The sequence below is a fragment of the Cherax quadricarinatus genome, chromosome 36 (assembly GCF_038502225.1).
Source record: "Cherax quadricarinatus isolate ZL_2023a chromosome 36, ASM3850222v1, whole genome shotgun sequence".
NCBI lineage: Eukaryota > Metazoa > Arthropoda > Malacostraca > Decapoda > Parastacidae > Cherax > Cherax quadricarinatus.
This window is the reverse complement of record NC_091327.1, coordinates 26697060-26723922: the sequence shown is the minus strand read 5'-3', so window position 1 is coordinate 26723922 and position 26863 is coordinate 26697060. Positions and strand designations below refer to the sequence as shown.

At 37.6% G+C, this 26863-nt stretch overlaps 1 protein-coding gene across 1 annotated transcript in view; it reads right to left on the bottom strand.

The window, feature by feature from the left end:
• LOC128691301 (tyrosine-protein kinase transmembrane receptor Ror) overlaps positions 1 to 26863 on the bottom strand; it is a 250972-nt gene that overhangs the window by 27272 nt on the left and 196837 nt on the right. Inside the window, exons 7-13 of the mRNA XM_053780126.2 lie at positions 22932 to 23055; positions 22233 to 22357; positions 17016 to 17142; positions 9055 to 9214; positions 8656 to 8895; positions 4663 to 4896; positions 4266 to 4486 (exon numbers count right to left, since the gene is read on the bottom strand). Of these exons, the coding sequence (XP_053636101.1) occupies positions 4266 to 4486; positions 4663 to 4896; positions 8656 to 8895; positions 9055 to 9214; positions 17016 to 17142; positions 22233 to 22357; positions 22932 to 23055 (1231 nt within the window). The remainder of the gene's footprint in view (positions 1 to 4265; positions 4487 to 4662; positions 4897 to 8655; positions 8896 to 9054; positions 9215 to 17015; positions 17143 to 22232; positions 22358 to 22931; positions 23056 to 26863) is intronic.

Sequence of the window (26863 nt, the reverse complement as noted above, 5' to 3'; positions counted from 1 at the left end):
ACAATACACACATAGTGCACTCATTACTTACCTTAAAATATTTATAGTCTTAATCTAGGGTGACACAAGTAGTATTTATTGTAAGAAATCAAGTGTGGTATGTATGGTAGTCAGCCAGGCTACCATACCAGGCCACCCCACCCACACATACTATTCTATGATATTTAAGCATCCCAGAGCGATAAAATGTATATACAGTTCACTCATTACTTACCTTAAAATATAGGGTGAGATGAGTAGTATTTATTGTAAAAAATCAAGTGTGGTATGTATGGTAGTCAGCCAGGCTACCATACCAGGCCAACCCACCCACACATTCTATTCTATGATATTTAAGCATCCCAAAGCGATAAAATGTATATACAGTTCACTCATTACTTACCTTAAAATATAGGGTGAGACGAGTAGTATTTATTGTAAAAAATCAAGTGTGGTATGTATGGTAGTCAGGCAGGCTACCATACCAGAGAGAAAGAATGAGTGCATGAGAGAGGACAGGCGCAGAGTTATGTAAACAAACCAGGCGAAGGCAAGTTTTGTAAACAGTGTACATGTCTGGTTTGTGTACAAGTTACATTGTGTACAGGTTGTCTCTACATTGATACGGTAGAATAAATAAAGAAGAACACTCCCATTCTCATGTAACATCATTTTGAGAAGAAATGATGCTCTGAGTGAAGGCAATGGAAGTAAGTCACTCTGACTTTTTTGGGTTATCCTAGGTTCTCTACACATATGTTGTTATGTATTTATGTTATGTATCGTGTTTATTATATAATTTTGAAAAAAATATCACGGATGGATTAATGAAAATGTGTATATTAACGTAATATACAACATTTAATGATACACCGAGCTCAGACAGCGTAAACAAACAAACTGAACAGGTTGTGGACGATCACTCGGTCAGGCGAAATAGACGGTATTAATACGTGTCCAGTTTTAGTTCATTCATGTACATTTGTAAGAGTTTGTGAAACTTTTACCTTATAATATTTTTATTATTATTATAATAATTAAATCACAAAAATACTCTTACACTGTGTACAAGTTAGTACAGAATTATAGCTATAAAGTGAAGGCATACAAAAGGAATATTTTTCTACAGTTATCCCTAGTAACAGGTGACGGGCTAGAGAAAACGTAATTCTTCCGAAACTTCTACAAACCGTTTGGTAAACATCTCATATATATTTGTATAAATTTTTATACTGTGGGTGCATGTATCATGTTTGTGTGTTACATAATGTGTTTGTTATATAATTTTGAAAAAAATACCATAGATAGATTAAGGGAAATGTCTATATTAACGTAATATGCGACATTAATGCGCCCAAGAGATTATTATTATTATTATTATTATTATTGCATCAAGAGTAGAGAGACTTAGTGATTTTAATGTGTACCTACATGCCAGCACAGTGTGTAAGTTTATTTAGGTACAGGTGTACACAAGTTTAATTATCAATTACAATACATATAAAATATACAATAACTTTAAAACACTTGAAATTTTGGAAAGTTTCCAGACATAATAAGGAGATGTGCTCAGGGAGAATGTAAACAAACTCGGTGGGCAGCTGTGACCGTATTAGAAAGACAGGTGGGGGAGCCGTATAGGGAGTTTTGGTCATAATTTGAAATGTCCGTATTAGAGGAACGCCGTAAAGTGAAACGCCGTAAAGCGGGGCCCTGCTGTACTTCTCGCTGTGAAAGCAATCAAAATCATATATATTTCTGTAATACATCTTCAGTTCTATCAACTGAGACCAAAAAAAACAAGAATACAACCATAAAATCCACACGAAAATATACCGCTATGGGGCCGCTAATGGCTGAGAAGTGAACCCCGTTATTTATGATCTGATTTCTTTCATTTTTGGTGTACATTAGAAGCATCTTTTCATCATACACTGCCCAAGTTTCAATAAGATAGCCCAACAAGCAACTGAGAAAAAATAATAATTATATTATAATAATATCTTTATTTACTACATGTACATGGTATACAGGTCTAGCTGACATCAATGACATACTACTGTATATAGAAAGCCCCAAGTTATGCTAAGCATTTCAGGCAAATTTTAAGTCAGTGTCCCAGGATAAGTCCCACACCAGTCCACTAACACCCAGGTACCCATTTGCTGATGGGTGAACATGGACAACAGGTGTAAAGAAATATGCCCAATGTTTCTATCCTGGCTGGATATTGAATATTTACCAAAAATCATATGTGACTAGCCCAAGCCAGGTACCAGAAATAAGCCACTGACTTCTTTGGGTTATCCTAGGTTCTCTACACACATGCTGCTATGTGTGATAATCTAGGTAGAGAAAATAGCTTTTCTGTTTCAGTTTTATGGTGCAGTATGAGTGTATATCACAGTTAGCCCTGGGCTATACTCCGCTTTCTTTAATGTAAGCCCCCAAGACAGGGATGGGAGAATGGTACTTGTATCCCATATCCTCTTCATACCTCTGTCGAACTACTTGGTATTATGCCAAATATTACTCATTCTGGAGTATTTAACATGTTTTTATGTTATTTAATATGTCATATTAGATCAACTTTGATAGGCAAATAAACTGTAGTGTAATAATAACGCATATTCCCCTGCATCATGAGACTGAGCTCATGGCAACCGACAGTGGCTTCAAAGCCACCTTATCTTTAACCCTTAACCCTTTGACTGTTTCAGGCCCCTCTCTGAAACTGTCATTCTATGTCGCTCAATTTTTGAAAAAAAAAATTATTTTTTCTTATGAAATGATAGAGAATCTTTTCCCGATGGTAATGACACCAAAAGTTCGAAATTTGGTCGAAAACTCATGGAATTATGCTCCCGCGAAGTTAGCTGTCTCGGCGACATATGCGTATTGGCGATTTCGCCGACTTTGAGCCCTATTTTCAGCCAATTCCATTGTTCCAGTTGACCAAACTCATAGCTATTTCTTTAGAACTCCATTTTATCTATCAGCTGAGTACAAGAAACCTCCCATTTACTAATTTGGACTACCCAATATGGTCAGAAATTGGCAATTTGGCCAATTTCACGCAAACTAAAAAAGATGCCAATTTCAAAATAGGGTCCAGAATAAACAAGGTAGACATTTGTGGCACTAAAATAACATATGCTCTGTTCATTAGTCACATCTCTAGGCCCCTCTTATATTATTGCTTTCTATTTTGATTTTTTATTCATACAAAAAAATACAAAATTTACTGTTATGCAGACTACTGCATTATTGTAAAAATATAAATAATATCAGTGCACTAGTGAAAGAATATTAGACTCCCCAGTTGATGTGTATTGGACGTGTTGTGTGATTTATTTACTCCTGAACATTGGTAAAAATCGAACATTTCCGCTACTTTGAGCTCAGTTTCAAGGTAGTTTTCATCGTCAAAGCAATGAAAATCATCTCTATTTCTGTAATATGTTTTCCATTTTATTACCTAAGACCATGAAAACGCGAATACAACGATAAATACTATACGAAAATACACCTCAAAGTCGGCGTTTTATTCCAAAAAAACGATCAGTTTTTTTTTTCTCATTACGCAATGTGTGCTGCAGGATTTTTTTTATGTGGTGCACAATGACCACACAGACCCATTCTCTCACATGTGGGCCTACCAGCTTTCTCCCGCTTGATTTGAAGCCGCTAGAATTACTGAGTATATATACGTCAGAAACATTGGCTCGTAAGACGTATTTATACGTCAAAAACAGTCAAAGGGTTAAACTATCCAAACATAGATCTACATTCACGTGCATAGCGCTCCCACCTTTATTTTCTCTATTTGAAAGCATGAAAAAAAAAAATGTAGATCTACGTTCAGAGCACTATGCACAAACACAGATCTACGTTTGGACAGTTTAAGGGTTAATGGACAATGTACTGTGAAGGTGCTTTACACAACAAGAAGCATTTCTTTTATTCGTTGGAACCATGGCTAGGGCTAAAAGCAGGCAGGTTATAACAATAAATGGAGAAAAAAAAATTGGAATGACTTATACAGCAAGTAGTGCCACCAAACAGTACAAGCAGGTTGGTGTGGCAATCCTGGAAATTTGAAATTACACTAGTCAAAATTAGTGCCGAATAACTGACAGAACCAGATGTCTGATTGCCAGATTAGTGATGGTGGACCTGTACATCCTCAGCATCATTAACTGACACTGCCATAGCACAAAACAATATTGCATTACTTCATTAATGTTAGTTGCTTAATAAGAACATGAAAAATATTACATACTAACCTGTGACATATGTTCAAACAGCATGCACATTGGCTCCTCTTTCATAACTACCCCCAGGAGACAGACAATATTGGGATGACGCAGATCAGTCATCAGTTCAACCTCGCGATGGAAGTCTTGTCGTGTCTTAGCAGTTGCATTTTCCTTTAATGTCTTAATAGCAACTAGAACAGAGCTGCCATCAGGACTCACTCCCTGTAATTCCCCTTTATAAACTTTACCTGTCGAGTAAATGTGTATATATAATAAGCTGATAAATGATACTGATGGGAAGGTAGAAAAAGTTTAACCAAAATGCTCAACAATTAATAAACAATGTTTCTGAAGTAATAAAGTAATATAAATCAATTCCATTACATACAAACAGTAAATTATTTAAGAATTTTCAGAGGCTCACCAAAAGCGCCTTCTCCAAGCTCTTGCATGAATCTAACGTTTGCTAACGGAAACTCTCGAGCCCTCAGCTGCTGTTGCTTAGGAAGGAGTGCATTCAGCTCTACAGTCTTGGCCTTGGGTGAGGGTTGCTTAGGTGACTTGGCTTTGTGTTTCATGCAGAGGGCAATAATCAGTGAGAGAAAGACTGTGCCACCTACAATTGCTGCTACCAGGATATATACCCAAGTATTGTCACCTACAGAAGAAGGAAAATATATTCAAAACAAACACATTAAACACACACAATTTAAAAGTGCTCTTAATATAAGATTTGTTAAGTATCTTACATGAAAGCATTTTTACCTACAAATTAAAATTAACATTAACAAATAATTAATGATTCAATAGACAAAACATTTACTTAGGATATCATGCACTTACAAACATCAAAATATTCTTTTTGTCTCTTGCTTACAATTTTTCCTTTAAGATCATTTTGCTTCACTAAAAACATTAAATTACGCATCCAACAACTATTTATTCATCAGAAAAAACTATTAATCCAACAATCATTAATCCCCACAGAAAACCATATCAAGCAATTATGATTTGACATTATCACACATTTTTTATATTCTGAAGAATCCACTCCCTTTTATTCCCAAATACTAATCCCTATTAATACTTCCCCCAAAAATCGGACTTACTGCAAGTACAACTAGAATCTGTTGTACTAAAGTATAAATAACTGTACTTTCTATCTTATCCCTACTGAGTTGTCCCTTTATTTGACACTATTTTAGAGATTTTATTTTGTGAAATTGTGTCATTGCAATTTTACTGTCTCTTTTCAGTTTTACTTACAAATTAAGAATAATATGCCTGGTTCGAGGGTTCTGGTACTCTTTAAGCTCAGCTTAAGATCAAGCTTCCAATGTGACTGCCAGGTCAACCAGATTGTTGCTACTAGTGGCCCACATAACCATTACAATTGGTTGCCAGTGGCACCATAAGCTGGGGGGGGGCACACCAAGGGGTGACACCATAGAGCCTCTAAAGGTGACACTAATGCTCAAAACAGTGCTGCAGCAACACAAGAGGAAAATCCTTTGCTTCTATGTAGCCTATTATATGATTACAGAATATAAATAAAGGGAAAAATCAACGATGTTATATGAAAAATACAATAAATCGATAATTTTATTTACGATATTTTGGAAAAACCCTTAATCCACTTGGCATCACTATGATCACTGACTGATATATGCAAGAATAAGCTCATGCTTGAAATACAAAGACTAACGAGGCACCTTCAAGCTCTGATGTTTATCTTGAAAAAGTTAAGCATGGGACTGCATTGGATGCACTAACATTCATAGCTGAATGGGATTTCATTGAATCTCTTCTAACTGTCACACTCTGCCTGAGGTTGTTCCTTGCTATGTGTGTTTCTGTGACTTCTTGTGAAAGGAGTTTCTCAAAGTTTAAGCTGATTAAAAATTATTTATGGTCCATAACAAGTCAATCCAGAATCTCTGACTTAGCAATGTTATCCACAGAAAATAGGTCAGCTGAGAGCATTGATTTTGATGATGTGACATGATTTTGCAGGATTGAAGGCAAGGAAATGTAAGATCTGATTCACTGAGATGTTACCTGTACTCAAGGTCAAATCAGAACTAGTGTTTCTCTGATATTGCAATGTTTTTCTTTATTTTTCAAGTTTTTTTTGCATTGTTGAAGATGAATTAATGTAAGAACTGTTGCCTGTACTCAAAATGGTCTTTGAGTTTAAGTTTCCTAAATATTACTAGGATTACTTTTTTTTTTCAACAAGTCAGCCATTTCCCACCTAGGCAGGGTGACCCAAAAAGAAAATCCCCAAAACGAAAATACTTTCATCATTCAGCACTTTCACCTCGCTCATAATCACTGTTTTTGCAGAGGCACCCAGATATAACAGTTTAGAAGCATAAATAAAGATACATGTACAATATAAAAAGTGACCTGAAAATACAATATCAGGACCCCAATTATATATATATACCATCCTATTACACATCCCTCCAAACTGCCAATATCCCAACCCCCTCCTTTGAAGTGCAGGTATTGCACTTCCTATTTCCAGAAATCAAGTCTGGCTATATAAAAATAACCGGTTTCCCTGAATCCCTTCGTTAAATATTGCCCTGCTCACACTCCAATGGTTCGTCAGGTCCCAAAAACCATTCATCTCCATTCACTCCTAACACACTCATGCATGCTTGCTGGAAGTCCAAGCCCCTTGCCCAGAAAACCTAATTTACGCCATCCCTCCAACCTTTGCGAGGACAACTCCTACCCCGCCTTCCTTCCCCTAAAGATTTGTGTGCTCTCCATGTCATTCTACTTTGATCCATTCTCTCTAAATGACCAAACCTCCTCAACAACCCCTCTTCAGCCCTCTGACTAATACTTTTAGTAACTCCACACCTCCTAATTTCCACACTCCGAATTCTCTGCATAATATTTACACCACACGTTGCTCTTAGACAGGACATCTCCACTGCCTCCAACTGCCTCCTTGCTGCAGCACTTACAACCCAAGCTTCACACCCATATAAGTGTGTTGGTACCACAATACTTTTATACATTCCCTTCTTTGCCTCCACTGATAACATTTTATGTCTCCACATATACCTCAATGCACCACTCACCTTTTTTCCATCATCAATTCTATGGTTAACCTTATCCTGCATAAACCCATCTGCTGACACATCAACTCCCAAATATCTGAAAAGATTCACTTCTCCCATACTCCTCCTCTCCAATGTGATATCCAATTTTTCTTTATCTAAATCATTTGATACCCTCATCACTTTACTCTTATCTATTTTCACTTTCAACTTTCTACCTTTACACACCCTCCCAAACTTGTCCACTAACCTTTGCAACTTTTCTTCAGAATCACCCATTAGCACAGTATCATCAGCAAAAAGTAACTGTCAACTCCCATTCTGTACTTGATTCTCCATAATTTAATCACACCCCTCTTCCCAACACCCTAGCATTTACTTCTTTTACAACCCGATCTATAAATATATTAAACAACCATGGTGACATTGCACATCCCTGTCTAAGACCTACTTTTACCGGGAAGTAATCTCCCTCTCTTCTACACACCCTAACCTGAGCCTCACTATCCTCAGAGAAACTCTTTGCAGCATTTAGTAACTTATTACCTATTCCATATACAGTACTTGCAACATCTGCCACATTTCTCCCCTATCCACTATCACATGCCTTTTCTATATCCATAAATGTAATGAAAACTTCCCTACCTTTATCTAAATATTGTTCACATATACGCTTCAATGTAAACATTTGATCTACACACCCCGTACCCACTCTAAAGCCTCCTTGCCTCCTACTCTCTGTCTTGCTTCTAATTCTTTCAATAACAATCCTGGTATACTCAGTAAACTCAGTGTTCTCCTGTTTGGTTTATGGCCCTTAAACGTTCTCATTGCTAAACATTAGTCACTGGGCATGCAGTAGTGACGTAACTGGAGTTTACTCCCCCCCATCCCCCCGCCCTTGGATTTCATGGGGTGACACCAAAGATGCCCCCCCCCAGTAGACACCAACCCTAGCAATGCCACTGCTGGTTGCTACTTGATAGTGATCCACAAGGGACCACAATGTCATCACTTCATTTTTTTAAGTGTAAATATTTTGTGATTTGTTCTAGTCACATTACTGTGACTTGTATTCTGGCTAGCTTACAATATGTGTAGACAGTGAATGCAGAGCCAAGCCTATATTTTAAACAGGTTAACTCAGGATTCAGCTTTATCAAGACTTGATGAAGATCTAGCCTCAGTGAAACTGTCGAAAATAAAGGCTCGTTGTACATTTTGAAGGAATACGTATACACTACCCACTTGATGGGATAATGCCCCATCACCATCCTGTCTAGTTTACAATATACTACACAAAATACAATGAAATAATTAAAAACAAAATGCTGACTTACTGCAAACTTGAACAGCACACTCCTCTTTAGATACTGAATGTTCAGTAGCCACAAAGCACCAAGGTTGTGTCTCGGCTCCACCTGGGTTACGGCAATAGTTATGCCCCCCAATAAGTTCTGGGTATTCAGCTGTTCGCATATAAAGTTGATTCTGACTCCAAGGTTCACAAATCCGTCCAGAGATTGTATGGCTCTCTGTTCCACGATAGGTTTCTCCATTTCTCATGTAGCATTTCTCATCTGGTTTAATAAAATACTTGCACTGTACAAGATAAATTGCCTACAAGAACAATGCTTAATCAAGCCTATATAACAATCCAACTTTAATAACTAATTGCAGAAAAATAAAGAGTTCTACATCTACTAAATATTTAAAGAAATGATGAAAAACTAACTTACCCTCAACAAGTGGTTCACTTTGCACTCCCAAACGGATGCACGAGAGATGGTCTGGAGAGGTGATAGGAGCAAGGTCCTCGCATTCAGGAATTGGAAGTTTCCTTCCAATTAGTTGATGTTGTTTTGCAATTACGTATTCCATTCTGCATACATCATTTACCTGTTTAATACAAAATTCACACACATCAAACTTTGAACTGTACTAGTGTTTATAGTAGTTTTCACCTTTTTTTTTTTTTTTATACTGTTAATGAGGTTTTTCAAGTTCATGGATAATTTCATTATTAATATTTACATGTGTTAAAAATAATGAGTTGCTACGCTACAGAAATAGTGCCATGTAATATGTGAAAAGAGAACTTCCCCCTGCCAAAGGATTTTTTCTTTGGCTTGTCTAAAATTATGTTACCTAGCTACCTAGCAGGATGTGAGTATGGAATAGTTGCATGAGGCATTACATAGAATGAAAGAGGGTAAAGCAGCTGGAACTGATGGGATCATGACAGAAATGTTAAAAGCAGGGGGGTATATAGTGTTGGAGTGGTTGGTATTTTTGTTTAGTAAATGTATGAAGGAGGGGAATGTACCTAGGGACTGGCAGAGAGCATGTTTAGTTCCTTTATATAAAGGAAAGGGGGACAAGAGATTGTAAAAATTATAGGGGAATAAGTTAACCGAGTATACCAGGAGAAGTGTATGGTAGGGTTATTACTGAAAGAATTAGAGGTAAGACAGTAGGATTGCAGATGAGCAAGGAGGCTTTAGAGTGGGTAGGGGATGTGTAGATCAAGTGTTTACATTGAAGTATGTATTATTATAAAGTTTTTCTTCTCTTTTTTAGTAAATGTTTACAGGAAAATGGGTTACTAGCCATTGCTCCTGGCATTTTAGTCGCCTCATATGACACGCATGGCTTATGGAGGAAAGATTCTCCATGGACAATAGAGGAAAGAAAAAAGAACAAGAGCTATTTAAAAAAAAGAAGAAAAACCTAGATGTGTGTATGTAGTATATATATGCATGTGCATGCCTGTGTAGTGTGACCTAAGTTTAAGTAGCAAGATATACCTGTTATCCAGTGTGTTTATGAGACAGAAAAAGACACCAGCAATCCTACCATCATGTAAAACAATTACAGGTTTCTGTTTCACAGTCATCTGGCAGGATGGTAGTACTTCCCTGGGTGGTTGTGTATGTGGTAAATGAACATTTTATGTCTCCACATATACCTCAACGCACCACTCACTTTTTTTCCTTCATCAATTCTATGATTAACCTTTTTTTTTTACTTTTTTTTTTTTATTATCACACCGGCCGATTCCCACCAAGGCAGGGTGGCCCGAAAAAGAAAAACTTTCACCATCATTCACTCCATCACTGTCTTGCCAGAAGGGTGCTTTACACTACAGTTTTTAAACTGCAACATTAACACCCCTCCTTCAGAGTGCAGGCACTGTACTTCCCATCTCCAGGACTCAAGTCCGGCCTGCCGGTTTCCCTGAATCCCTTCATAAATGTTACTTTGCTCACACTCCAACAGCACGTCAAGTATTAAAAACCATTTGTCTCCATTCACTCCTATCAAACACGCTCACGCATGCCTGCTGGAAGTCCAAGCCCCTCGCACACAAAACCTCCTTTACCCCCTCCCTCCAACCCTTCCTAGGCCGACCCCTACCCCGCCTTCCTTCCACTACAGACTGATACACTCTTGAAGTCATTCTGTTTCGCTCCATTCTCTCTACATGTCCAAACCACCTCAACAACCCTTCCTCAGCCCTCTGGACAACAGTTTTGGTAATCCCGCACCTCCTCCTAACTTCCAAACTACGAATTCTCTGCATTATATTCACACCACACATTGCCCTCAGACATGACATCTCCACTGCCTCCAGCCTTCTCCTCGCTGCAACATTCATCACCCACGCTTCACACCCATATAAGAGCGTTGGTAAAACTATACTCTCATACATTCCCCTCTTTGCCTCCAAGGACAAAGTTCTTTGTCTCCACAGACTCCTAAGTGCACCACTCACTCTTTTTCCCTCATCAATTCTATGATTCACCTCATCTTTCATAGACCCATCCGCTGACACGTCCACTCCCAAATATCTGAATACGTTCACCTCCTCCATACTCTCTCCCTCCAATCTGATATTCAATCTTTCATCACCTAATCTTTTTGTTATCCTCATAACCTTACTCTTTCCTGTATTCACCTTTAATTTTCTTCTTTTGCACACCCTACCAAATTCATCCACCAATCTCTGCAACTTCTCTTCAGAATCTCCCAAGAGCACAGTGTCATCAGCAAAGAGCAGCTGTGACAACTCCCACTTTGTGTGTGATTCTTTATCTTTTAACTCCACGCCTCTTGCCAAGACCCTCGCATTTACTTCTCTTACAACCCCATCTATAAATATATTAAACAACCACGGTGACATCACACATCCTTGTCTAAGGCCTACTTTTACTGGGAAAAAATTTCCCTCTTTCCTACATACTCTAACTTGAGCCTCACTATCCTCGTAAAAACTCTTCACTGCTTTCAGTAACCTACCTCCTACACCATACACTTGCAACATCTGCCACATTGCCACCCTATCCACCCTGTCATACGCCTTTTCCAAATCCATAAATGCCACAAAGACCTCTTTAGCCTTATCTAAATACTGTTCACTTATATGTTTCACTGTAAACACCTGGTCCACACACCCCCTACCTTTCCTAAAGCCTCCTTGTTCATCTGCTATCCTATTCTCCGTCTTACTCTTAATTCTTTCAATTATAACTCTACCATACACTTTACCAGGTACACTCAACAGACTTATCCCCCTATAATTTTTGCACTCTCTTTTATCCCCTTTGCCTTTATACAAAGGAACTATGCATGCTCTCTGCCAATCCCTAGGTACCTTACCCTCTTCCATACATTTATTAAATAATTGCACCAACCACTCCAAAACTATATCCCCACCTGCTTTTAACATTTCTATCTTTATCCCATCAATCCCGGCTGCCTTACCCCCTTTCATTTTACCTACTGCCTCACGAACTTCCCCCACACTCACAACTGGCTCTTCCTCACTCCTACAAGATGTTATTCCTCCTTGCCCTATACACGAAATCACAGCTTCCCTATCTTCATCAACATTTAACAATTCCTCAAAATATTCCTTCCATCTTCCCAATACCTCTAACTCTCCATTTAATAACTCTCCTCTCCTATTTTTAACTGACAAATCCATTTGTTCTCTAGGCTTTCTTAACTTGTTAATCTCACTCCAAAACTTTTTCTTATTTTCAACAAAATTTGTTGATAACATCTCACCCACTCTCTCATTTGCTCTCTTTTTACATTGCTTCACCACTCTCTTAACTTCTCTCTTTTTCTCCATATACTCTTCCCTCCTTGCATCACTTCTACTTTGTAAAAACTTCTCATATGCTAACTTTTTCTCCCTTACTACTCTCTTTACATCATCATTCCACCAATCGCTCCTCTTCCCTCCTGCACCCACTTTCCTGTAACCACAAACTTCTGCTGAACACTCTAACACTACATTTTTAAACCTACCCCATACCTCTTCGACCCCATTGCCTATGCTCTCATTAGCCCATCTATCCTCCAATAGCTGTTTATATCTTACCCTAACTGCCTCCTCTTTTAGTTTATAAACCTTCACCTCTCTCTTCCCTGATGCTTCTATTCTCCTTGTATCCCATCTACCTTTTACTCTCAGTGTAGCTACAACTAGAAAGTGATCTGATAAATCCATCCGCCGACACGTCAACTCCCAAGTAACTGAAAACATTCACTTCTTCCATACTCCTCCTCCCCAATTTGATATCAAATTTTTCTTTATCTAAATCATTTGATACCCTCATCACCTTACCCTTTTCTATGTTCACTTTCAACTTTCTACCTTTACACACACTCCCAAACTCATCCACTAACTTTTGCAATTTTTCTTTAGAATCTCCCATAAGCACAGTATCATCAGCAAAAAGTAACTGTGTCAATTCCCATTTTGTATTTGATTCCCCATAATTTAATCCCACCCCTCTCCCGAACACCCTAGCATTTACTTCTTTTACAACCCCATCTACAAATATATTAAACAACCATGGTGACATTACACATCCCTGTCTAAGACCTACTTTTACCGGGAAGTAGTCTCCCTCTCTTCTACACACCCTAACCTGAGCCTCACTATCCTCATAAAAACTCTTTACAGCATTTAGTAACTTACCACCTATTCCATATACTTGCAACATCTGCCACATTGCTCCCCTATCCACTATCATATGCCTTTTCTAAATCCATAAATGCAATAAAAACTTCCCTACCTTTATCTAAATACTGTTCACATATAGTATGCTTCAATGTAAACACTTGATCTACACATCCCCTACCCACTCTGAAACCTCCTTGCTCATCTGCAATCCTACATTTTGTCTTACCTCTAATTCTTTCAATTATAACCCTACCGTACACTTTTCCTGGTATACTCAGTAAACTTATTCCTCTATAATTTTTACAATCTCTTTTGTCCCCTTTCCCTTTATATAAAGGGACTATACATGCTCTCCGCCAATCCCTAGGTACCTTCCCCTCTTTCATACATTTATTAAACAAAAGTACCAACCACTCCAACACTATATCCCCCCCTGCTTTTAACATTTCTGTCATGATCCCATCAGTTCCAGCTGCTGTGCCCCCTTTCATTCTACGTAATGCCTCACATACCTCCCCCACACTTACATTCTGCTCTTCTTCACTCCTAAAAGATGGTATACCTCCCTGGCCAGTGCATGAAATTATCGCCTCCCTTTCTTCCTCAACATTTAAAAGTTTCCTCAAAATATTCTCGCCATCTACCTAATACCTCCCTCTCCCCATCTAACTCCCCTACTCTGTTTTTAACTGACAAATCCATACATTCCCTAGGCTTTCTTAACTTGTTTAACTCACTCAAAAATTTTTTCTTATTTTCATTAAAATTTCTTGACAGTGCCACTCCCACTATCATCTGCTCTCCTTTTGCACTCTCTCACCACTCTCTTCACCTTTCTTTTACTCTCCATATACTCTGCTCTTCTTATAACACTTCTGCTTTGTAAAAACCTCTCATAAGCTAACTTTTTCTCTTTTATCACACCCTTTACTTCATCATTCCACCAATCACTCCTCTTTCCTCCTGCCCCCACCCTCCTATAACCACAAACTTCTGCCCCACATTCTAATACTGCATTTTTAAAACTCATCCAACCCTCTTCAACCCCCCCCCCCCCACTACTCATCTTTGCACTAGCCCACCTTTCTGCCAATAGTCGCTTATATCTCACCCGAACTTCCTCCTCCCTTAGTTTATACACTCTCACTTCTCTCCTACTTGTTGTTGCCACCTTCCTCTTGTCCCATCTACCTCTTACTCTAACTGTAGCTACAACTAAATAATGATCCGATATATCAGTTTCCCCTCATTAAACATGTATATCCTGGAGCCTACCCATTAACCTTTTATCCACCAATACATAATCTAACAAACTACTTTCATTACGTGCTACATCATACCTTGTATATTTATTTATCCTCTTTTTCGTAAAATATGTATTACTTATTACCAAATCTCTTTCTACACATAGCTCAATTAAAGGCTCCCCATTTACATTTACCCCTGGCACTCCAAATTTACCTACTACTCCCTCCACAACATTTTTACCCACTTCAGCATTGAAATCCCCAACCACAAGTACTCTCACACTTGGTTCAAAACTCCCCATGCATTCACTCAACATTTCTCAAAATCTCTCTCTCTCCTCTACACTTCTCTCTTCTCCAGGTGCATATATGCTTACTATAACCCACTTTTCACATCCAACCTTTATTTTACTCCACATAATCCTTGAATTAATACATTTATAGTCCCTCTTTTCCTGCCATATCTTATCCTTCAACATTATTGCTACTCCTTCTTTAGCTCTAACTCTATTTGAAACCCCTGACCTAATCCTATTTATTCCTCTCCACTGAAACTCTCCCACCCCTTTCAGCTTTGTTTCACTTAAAGCCAGGACATCCAGCTTCTTCTCATTCATAACATCCACAATCATCTCTTTCTTATCATTTACATAACATCCACGCACATTCAGACTTCCCACTTTGACAATTTTCTTCTTCTTATTCTTTTTAGTAATCTTTACAGGAAAAGGGGTTACTAGCCCATTGTTCCTGGCATTTTAGTTGATTTTTACAACACGCATGGCTTACGGAGGAAACATTCTTATTCCACTTCCCCATGGATATAAAAGGAAAAGTAATAAGACCAAGAACTATTAAGATAAAATCAAAGAAAACTCAGATGAGTGTGTATAAATAAACATGTACATGTATGTGTAGTGTGACCTAAGTGTAAGTAGCAAGACATACCTGTAATCTTGCATATTTATGAGACAGACAAAAGACACCAGCAATCCTACCATCATGTAAAACAATTACAGGCTTTCGTTTTACACTCACTTGGAAAACTTACGGAATTATGCTCTCACAAAATTATCGGTCTCGATGATGTTCACGCATCGGCAATTTCGCCCACTTTGAGCCCTATTTTCGGCCAATTCCAGTGTACTAGTCGACAAAAATCATAACTATTTCACTAGAACTCCGTTTTTTCTATCGAATGAGTACAAGAAACCACCCATTTATCGATTTCAACTATCCAATAAGGTCAGAAATTGGCAATTTTGCCAATTTCACACAAATTTCTAAAGATGCCAATTTCCAAATAGGGTCCAGAATAAACAAGACAGGCATTCCTGGCACTAAAATAACATTTCCTCTGTTCATAAGTCATGTCCCCAGGGTCCTCTTACATTTCTTTTGTTTTCTACTTCGAATTTTTATTCTCACAAAAATTAGAAGATTTACTGTTATGCAGACTACTGCATTAGTGTAGAAATGGTATAAATAACATCAGCGCACTTGTGAAAGAATATTAGACTCACCAGTTGACGTGTATTGGATGTGTGGCATGATTTGTTTATTTTTGAGCTTAGGCAAAAATCGAACATTTCTGCTACTTTGAGTTCAATTTCAGGGTACTTTTCGTTGTGAAACCAATCAAAATCATCTCAATTTCTATATTATGGCTTCCATTCTATAAAATGAGACCAGGAAAACTAGAATACAACCATAAATACTATATGAAAATACTATGCAATTCACTGTTTTAAACTAAAAACATGGTCAAATTTTTTTTTTTATTACACAGAGTGCTGCAGGATTTTTTTTTATACTGTGCACACTGACCACATAGACCCATTCTTTCATATGTAGGCCTACCAGCTTTCTCTCGCTAGATTTGAAGGCGCTAGAATTTACGCTTACCAGTACGCCAATAACCCTGGTGCGTAAGACGTACTAGTACGTCAGAAACCCTGAAAGGGTTAATGGGCCTCAGTGATTATTGTGTATTATCATCATCAAGACTAATAAGACACTCTTAAGTGATTTTAATGTATACCTGCATGCCAGCATAGTGTGGGGGTTTATTTAGGTACAGGTACACATAAGTACAATTATCAGAGTATATATAAAACACGAAATAACTTTAAAACACTTGAAATTTTGGAAAGTTTCCAGATATAATGGAGAGATGCAGTGCTCACGAAGCTCACAGAGAATGTAAACAAACCACCATAGAGCGAAATTGCGTAAAGAGGTGCCCTACTGTACATGTACAAAAATAGTTATAAAAGTAATAAAGAACTGAATTATTGAAGATAAAGGTGGCAAATAAAGGCAACCATAATTTGTAGCCTACTTCTGATAAACTTTTCACTAGCACTGGTGTTGTTTCCTATTTATTTCAGGGTTAAAGCATGCAACTTCTTGTTTTTCATTACAAGTGATTTTTTTTTTTCAAAGGCCTCAAAAAAAATAGAAAGTTTACACTTACAAGAATCTCACATTCTTCCCTACAAAGCTGCCTCGGTTCTGGGTCAGGTGAATTCTGATTACATAAAGGAAGTGCAGCATAGCAGAGTGACTTAATTGCATAGTCCTCACATTTTGCTGAAAGATCACTGGGAAGGAAAAAGGCGATTAGATAAGTACTGGTAGTAATGATTATTTTGGATTATGTCCATATGCTTTACAGAGATACATTTGAACATACAAATTAAATTATACAAAGGTGGAATACATGGCATTAATAAAAGACTATACCAGTGGGTACCATATACAGTAGAGTACACAATACAGAGGACCCCTGCCTTACGATCAGCTTCCAATGCGACCAATTATGTAAGTGTATTTATGCAAGTGCTTTTGTACGTGTATTTTTGGGGGTCTGAAACGGACTAATCTAATTCACAATATTCCTTATGGGAACAAATTCGCTCGGTAACGGCACCTGAACATACTTCTGGAATGAAATTATATCGTAAGGTGGGGGTCCACTGTACTGTATATAACAGGGCAGTATCAGTTTACATAAGAATACAATAAATTAGGGAACACAACTTAGTTTGACATTTTTTTATTAGACAAACTAGCAAGGTTTTTTTTCCATGAAATCATCACTGTTGGAGGCTGTAGCCACTTTATAGTAGATCACTGTGACAGGCTTTGTTTGAAGCCAATACTTGAGAATATGCTCAGTGATTTGCAATAAAAGGAATAGCAATACCTTTTAAAATAACTCTTAAAATGATATCCATAATGTAAAATAAAAGTTTTTTGATCAAACAATTAGCTATGGCAGTACACTTGAGCACTGTAAATAGGTCAAAGGCCAAATACTACATTTATAGCAACTGATGGATAAATTTTACCAAATTTCCTGATGAGATTTTTTTGAATTGTTCTTGCTTATGAATTAATTCCAGTATTTTGTTCAGTTTTCAAATCAATTAAAATACCCATTAACTTTATCACCTCTGCAAAAACAGTGATAAAGTGTGAGTGTGGTGAAAGTGTTGAATGATGATGAAAGTATTTTCTTTTTGGGGATTTTCTTTCTTTTTTTGGGTCACCCTGCCTCGGTGGGAGATGGCCGACTTGTTGAAAAAAAAAAAAAATTAACTTTATCTCAGAGTTCATACAGGAATAAGATGAAAATTCAGGACTTCTAAAGAGTAACCAAAAGCAAGATCCCCCTGCCCTTGCCCATTACATGCAGTATCAAAAAATAAACACTCATATTATTCTCTTTTTCAACACAACAGCTGTCTCCCACCAAGGTAGGGCGACCTGAAAAATAAATATAAAATTTTATTCTTTGTACATTTAGTAATTTACACAGAAGGGATTACTAGCCCCTTGCTCCCTAAGCATTTGTTATTCTGGTAAACAAATTACAATGATCTGAAAATCTTACTAAATTAAATTTATATTTACAGTAAGCCCTTGATATAATGGAGCTCAATATAAGAGACTTTATAAATAATGGGCAAAATCCACCAAGTAAATTGTACTTTTAACTCCTTTATTTACAATATTTATTGTGATATAACTCTAAACTGTGGGAGCAAGGGGCTAGTTACCCCTTCTCCTGTATGTATTACTAAAGTTAAAAAGATAAACTTTCGTTTTTCTTTTTAAGTCACCTGCCTTGGTGGGATATGGCCAGTTTGATGGGAAAAAACTGGAAACTGTGTACAGTGGACCCCCGGTATTCGATGGCATCGGTATTCGATAAATCCGGTATTCGATGCATCATATTGCAAAAAATTTTCCTCAGTATTCAATTGAAAACCCGGTATTCGATACGATTCGTACGAGACGTGTCCACGTGTGGCCTGAACTGCCCCGTGTGCCAGTGTTTATAAGCCAGCCAGTGTGCGCGCATCTGAGGATACATTCGGTACATTCCATATTATCCATATTATCACTGTGTTTGGGGCTTGTTTCTGCAAAATAAGTCACCATGGGCCCCAAGAAAGGTTCTAGTGCCAACCCTTCGAGAAAAAAGGTGCTAATGACTTATGAAATGAAGAAAGAGATAATTGCAAAGTACGAAAGTGGAGTGCGTGTGTCGGAGCTGGTTAGGTTGTATAATAAACCCCAATCAACCATCTCTACTATAGTGACCAGGAAAACGGCAATCAAGGAAGCTGTTCTTGCAAAAGGTGCAACTGTGATTACGAAACAGCGACCGCAAGCGTTAGAAAATGTTGAGAGACTGTTATTGGTGTGGATAAATGAAAAACAGATAGCAGGAAATAGCATCTCTCAAGCGATCATTTGTGAAAAGGCTAGGCAGTTGCATGATGATTTGGTAAAGAAATTGCCTGCAACTAGTGGTGATGTGAGTGAATTTAAGGCCAGCAAAGGTTGGTTTGAAAGATTTAAGAATCGTAGTGGCATACATAGTGTGATTAGGCATGGTGAGGCTGCCAGTTCGGACCAAAAAGCAGCTGAAAAATACGTGAAGGAATTCAAGGATTACATAGACAGTGAACCTGAACAAGTGTTTAATTGCGACGAAACAGGCCTGTTTTGGAAGAAAATGCCAAGCAGGACCTACATTACTCAGGAGGAAAAGGCACTCCCAGGACATAAGCCTATGAAAGACAGGCTTACTCTTCTCATGTGTGCCAATGCTAGTGGTGATTGCAAAGTGAAGCCTTTATTGGTGTATCACTCAAACTCCCAGTGTGTTCAGGAAAAACAATGTCCTCAAGGCTAATTTGCGTGTGCTGTGGAGGGCAAACAGTAAGGCATGGGTCACTAGGGACTTCTTCTATGACTGGTTACACCAAGCATTTGCCCCCACTGTGAAAAATTACCTAACTGAAAAGAAATTAGACCTTAAGTGCCTCCTGGTATTAGACAATGCCCCTGGTCATCCTACAGACCTGGCAGAGCGACTTTCTGGGGACATGAGCTTCATTAAGGTCAAGTTTTTGCCTCCTAATACCACTCCTCTCCTGCAGCCCATGGACCAGCAGGTCATTTCCAACTTCAAGAAACTGTACACAAAAGCTATGTCTCAAAAGTGCTTTATAGTGATCACAGAAACTCAACTGACTCTAAAAGAGTTTTGGAAGGATCACTTTAATATCCTCAATTGTATAAACCTTATAGGTATGGCTTGGGAGGGAGTGACTAAGAGGACCTTGAACTCTGCTCGGAAAAAACTGTGGCCAGAATGTGTAGACAAAAGGGATTTTGAAGGATTTGAGGCTAACCCTGAGAATCCTATGCCAGTTGAGGAATCCATTGTGGCATTGGGGAAGTCCTTGGGGCTGGAGGTTAATGGGGAGGATGTGGAAGAGTTGGTGGAGGAGGACAATGAAGAACTAACCACTGATGAGCTAATAGATCATTTTCAACAGCAAGAGGCCACACTTGAGGAAACTGCTTCGGGGAAGGGGGTAGAGAAATTGAAGAAGTTGCCTACTTCAAAGATTAAGGAAATGTGTGCAATGTGGCTTAAAGTGCAAACCTTTTTTGATGACAATCACCCTAACACAGCTATTGCAAGCCGTGCTGGTGACTATTACACTGACAATGTTGTGAAACACTTTAGGAATGTCATAAAGGAACGGGAGGTACAGGCCACTATGAACAGATATGTTGTGCGACAGAAATCCAGTGACTCTCAAGCTGGTCCTAGGGGCATTAAAAGAAGAAGGGCAGTAACCCCGGAAAAGGACTTGCTACCTCAAGTCCTAATGGAAGGGGATTCCCCTTCTAAACACTAACACCTCTCCCCTCCTCCCATCCCATCAATCATCACCAGATCTTCATTAAAGGTAAGTGTCAATTATTTTATTGTTATTGTAATTATTCTATTGCATTAAACTCAATATTTCATGTAGAAATTTTTTTTTTTTCATACTTTTGGGTGTCTTGCACAGATTAATTTGATTTCCATTATTTCTTATGAGGAAAATTGATTCGGTTTTCGATATTTTCGGTATTCGATGAGCTCTCAGGAATGGATTAATATCGAATACCGGGGGTCCACTGTACTGTACTATATTAGGTGTACAGTAGAGTATTTAAGTGCCTTTTTTTTAACATTCTGATTTAACAGACACTTGGAGAATCCCCACTATTAATCCATTATACAAGCATTCACTGTACTATTAAATGGCAAAACAGCACTATATAAACAGATACAGGAAAAAATTGCACTGATGGTGGTTAACTAATTTAATTGTCCTGATGGTGGTTAACTAATTCAACTGTCCTGAACTTTTATATTTAGACAATATTGTTATAACAAAACAGATATAGCCATAAAAAAACAGTCCTACCAACAAATACAATATGCTCTCAACCTAAAGGACTAACAGAACAGAGTGGATGGCCAGTAATGGCAATTGTAGGGGTAAGAGTTTAGATTTCACATATTATTCTCTCCACTCTTGCTAAACTTTTAGTTGAAGGAGGCATATGATAACCACTGGAGCTCTGAATTCTTTGAGTGCTGAGTCCACAGATACACAGATAATTAACAATAAGGTTTTGCAGTACCAAACACAAAATTGTTCATTGTTAATACTTTTTCCCTCCAAACTTTATTATTATGGTGCTTGCAGCACGTCACTGCATCACGATGCAAAACATAGAAAGAAAATAGTTTTGATTCAAGTATTTTTAGAGTTAAGAGAATGCCTTGTGCAAGCATTAAATGCACAAGGGGCGTGACACCAATTTCCACAAAAATGACAATTTATCCATGTGGAAGCCTGTTTGTTTGATTTATTGCAGACTACACACAGCTTCATAATGATTTGAATGGTTGATTTACTGTAATTCTTTGTTTTTTCACTTTCATATTTACCAGGCAAAACAAATACAGTAGGACCCGTGTCCATGGAGTATACGCTCGAAGGACCTGCCATGGATACCAAAACCATGGATAGTAGCAAACCCTACATACAAGTCCTATACATACCTATTCTAAAATTTAATTGATAAATTATTCACAATAAGTGAAGAATAATCACTTTCACTGATAGGAAGCACTTCTCTTAGGCCGTGAAGAACTGTCAGCTTTTCTACTTTTGCACTTTGGGACCATTATTATGCAAAATTAAGAGGTATTTTTGGGCCACAGTAAACCATGTATAACTGAAAACAAGGATACAGAATTAGTGGATACGGGGGTCCTATTGTATTGCAGTAAAACAACTTAATACAGCTTGAGAGGATAACTTACTTTGAATGACTAATGACTGTGATTGCTGTAGTAAGGCGTTTCTCCATATCTGCCAGATGCTGAGGAGAGTAGATGTAGATTGAGCGATTGCCAATGAAGCCACTGCATGTAGCACCTCTATAAATCTGTAAATAAAGTTACTCTTTACAACCTACAATTTGATACAAATAAAATGTGAGTTGTGTCACATGCAAGTTAAAATATTTTATGAACATATTAATAAATATTTCATTTCCAGGAAGCAAGGGGCTTGTAACCCCTTCACCTGTATTAATTACTAAATATAAAAAAAAAACATTATGCCTCTTCTTTTTTTTGGGTCACCCTGCCTCAGTGGGAGATGGCGTGTGTTGGTGGGTGTGGATAAAAAATCCAGTAATATGTGACAATAGTTTAGGAATAATGTCATAGCAGTGTTTACCAATTAGTCAGAAGGTACAGTACTTTTATCAGTCAATTATCTATAAAATAATAACTGAAGTAATTCAAGTGTACCTGGTACTTTGGTATACAAAACTGACATTTTGCTTAGCATGCAATGCAGTTACATAATCTAACACATCATTTGCATTATGCTCTCTCTATAGATCCCATCAAGAAGAATTTAGTGTGAAATTTTAACAAAAGTACTATCAGATAAACTAATTAAAATAAAACTTTCAAAACAAATAACAAACGGGACTTCAGTGCTTCACCAACCTGGCAGTAGCCTTGCCCTTCATCCTTCTCAGGGCCAGGCAGGGGAAGTGGTAACACAGCTGGATAACCTCCAATGTTAGGAATATTCCCCACCCCAGGAATTCCTGGCACACCAGCTGGCAATCTGAAAATATCAAAAACATTATCATTGAAGAAAATCAATTTATAAACAATATTTCTACAGAATTAATGAGGTAAAAACAAGTAACCCACATTACAAATACTGTATTATGTTGTCTGCAGTGACATTTTACACAATTACTATTTTGTTAATTATACAAGATATTGTATAGCTATACAAATGACCAGACATCTGTAATAAAAAAAAAAATTATAAATCCATGTCCACAAAGAGACCATTCCACTTAGTGAACACATCAACAGTGCACTTAGCACACCACCAATGATCCCACTATTCTGCATTGTTTAGAAAGTCAAAACATTTTGTAAAATATATAATGTAGAGTATAATAACAATCAGGATACTGGTACAAGTGTTAATGTCAAAAAAAAAAAAAAATCTAACACTGAAAAACAAAGCATCATACACACTACAGTATACAGTACATTTTTATAAATTTCTTAGCCATGGAAATGGTCATGGTTGTTAAACTTCTCTTGATAAAAAAAAAACTATAAATACACTTTGTCTATTTTCTCCACTGGATTAAAATGACTGGATTATACTACGTATATACCTTTTCTTGAAAATTCAAATATTACAGTAAAGCCTTTCAATTTTAACAATTCTAAAACAGTTTCACAATTTTCTGCATTAGTGCATTTATGTGCAGTAGCTACACTATGAATACATGTGAAACTTTTTTAACCCTTTGAGGGTCGACAGGCCCTCTCTGAGACTCGTTCTCAGGGTCGGCCAAATTTAAAAAAAAAAATAATTTTTTCTTATGAAAAGATAGAGAATCCTTTCCCAATCATAATGACACCAAAAGTATGAAATTTGATGGAAAACTTATGGAATTATGCTCTTGCGAAGTTAGCGGTCTCGGCGATGTTTACGCATCTGCGATTTTGCCCGCTTTGAGCCCCATTTTCAGCCAGTTCCACTGTACTAGTCGAAAAAACATGAATATTTCGCTAGAACTCCATATTTTCTATCGAAGGAGTGCAAGAAACCACCCATTTACCAATTTCAACTATCCAGTACAGTGGTCAGAATTTAGCAATTTTGCCAATTTCACACAAATTTCAAAAGATGCCAATTTCCGAATAGGGTCCAGAACAAACAAGAAATACATTCCTGGCACTAAAATGACATTTCCTCTGTTCATTAGTCACGTCTCAAGGCCCCTCTTACATTCTTTTGCTTTCCACTTTGAATTTTTATTCTCACAAAAAATAGAAGATTTACTGTTATGCAGACTACTGCATTAGTGTAAAAAATGGTATGAATCATATTGGCGCACTTGCAAAAGAATATTAGACTCACCAGTTGACGTGTATTGGACGCTTGGCATGATTTGTTTACTTTTGAACTTTGGTAAAAATCGAACATTTCTGCTACTTTGAGCTCAATTTCAAGGTACTTTTCATTGTAAAACCAGTCAAAATCATCTCAATTTCTATGATATGCCATCCATTCTATAAAATGAGACCAAGAAAACTAGAATACAACAATAAATACCATACGAAAATACAGTGCAAAATCGCTGTTTTATTCCAAAAAAACGGTCAAAGTTTTTTTTTCTCATTATGCACTGTGTGCTGCAGGATTTTTTTTATACCGTGCACACTGACCACATAGACCCATTCTTTCATATGGAGGCCTACCAGCTTTCTCCCACTAGATTTGAGGGCGCTAGAATTTAGGCGTACTAGTACGTCAAAAACCCTGGGTTGTAAGCCGTACTACTACGTCCGAAACCCTCAAAAGAGCTAAATTATGCAAATTAACCTTCAGGTAAACAAATTACCAGAAATGCAGTGATTTATATTAAATATCAAAATTAACTGAACAGAATCTAATAATTTAAATTGCTTAACTAAATAGCATCACTATAATATTTGATACAATGATAAAAAAACAAAAAGGTAGTTATCTACTATTTCTTAGAACATTTATGATTACACAGTTTAAGAAAATTAAGTGCTATAGTACAAGAATAATTTTAGGATTACATATATAAATACTCAGTATGAATTAGATGTACACACTACAATACAGTTTACAAACTGTCATTGATTTATTATGAGGCTCAGGTTAGCGTGTGTAGAAGAGAGGGAGATTACTTCCCAGTGAAAGTAGGTCTTAGATAGGGATGTGTAATGTCACCATGGTTATTTAATATATTTATAGATGGGGTTGTAAAAGAAGTAAATGCTATGGTGTTCGGGAGAGGGGTGGGATTAAATTATGAGGAATCAAATACATAATGGGAGTTGACACAGTTACTTTTTGCTGATGATACTGTGCTTATGAGAGATTCTAAAGAAAAGTTGCAAAGGTTAGTGGACGAATTTGGGAGGGTGTGTAAAGGTAGAAAGTTGAAAGTGAACATAGATAAGAGTAAGGTGATGAGGGTATCAAATGATTTAAATAAAGAAAAATTGCATATCACACTGGAGGAGGGAGTATGGAAGAATTGAATGTTTTCAGATGTTTGGGAGTTGATGTGTCAGCAGATGGGTTTATGAAGGATGAGGTTAACCATAGAACTGACAAAGGAAAAAAGGTGGGTGGTGCGTTCAGGTATCTATGGAGACAAAAAATGTTATCCATGGAGAGAGACAAAGAAGGAAATGTACGAAAGTATAATGGTACCAACACTCTTATATGGGTGTGAAGCTGGGTTTGTAAATGCTGCAGCGAGGAGGATGCTGGAGGCAGTGGAGATGTCCTGTCTAAGAGCAATGTGTGGTGTAAATAGTATGCAGAGAATTCAGTGTGTAGAAATTAGGTGGTGTGAAGTTACTAAAAGTACTAGTCAGAGGGTTGAAGAGGGGTTGTTGAGGTGGTTTGGTCATTTAGAGAGAATGGATCAAAGTAAAATGACTTAGCGTATAAATCTATAGGGAAAGGAAGGTGGGGTAGAGGTCATCCTCAAAAAGGTTGGAGGGAGGGGGTAAAGGAGGTTTTGTGGATGAGGGGCTTGGACTTCCAGCAAGCATGTATGAGCATGTTAGATAGGAGTGAATGGAGACGAATGGTTTTTGGGATCTGATGAGCTGTTGGAGTGCGAGCAGGGTAATATTTAGTGAAGGGATTCAGGGAAACCTGTTATTTTTATATAGCCGAACTTGAATACTGGAAATGGGAAGTACAATGCCTGCACTTTAAAGGAGGGGTTTGGGCTACTGGCAGTTTGGAGGGATCTGTTATATATCTTTACATGTGCTTCTAAACTGTCGTATCTGGGCGCCTCTGCAAAGACAGTGATTATGTGAGTGAGGTCAAAGTGTTGAATGATGTTGAAAGTACAGTGGACCCCCGCTTTACGATCAGCTCCCAATGCGACCAATTATGTAAGTGTATTTATGTAAGTGCGTTTGTACGTGTAAGTTTGGGGGTCTGAAATGGACTATCCTAATTCACAATATTCCTTATGGGAACAAATTCGTTCAGTAATGGCACCTGACCATACTTCTGGAATGAAATAATATCGTAAACCGGGGGTCCACTGTTTTTATTTTGGGGATTTTCTTTCTTTTTGGGTCACCTCGCCTCGGAAGACGGCCCATTTGTTGAGGAAAAAAAAAAATGTTCACATGGAAGCACAAAATCTGTAGGGGTCATACAGAATCTGGGAAATGGGAAGCTGCCAAATTCATTCCAAGGAAAGAGAGCACTCCAATTCTTTGAATCAGCTCACTCCCCTCTTTGAAGGGGTTGTGGAGAAATTTACCTGCACAGGCTCAAATCTCCTACTGAGGCTTCATTAACATGCTTTTTAGTTTATTGAATTATCTTTAAA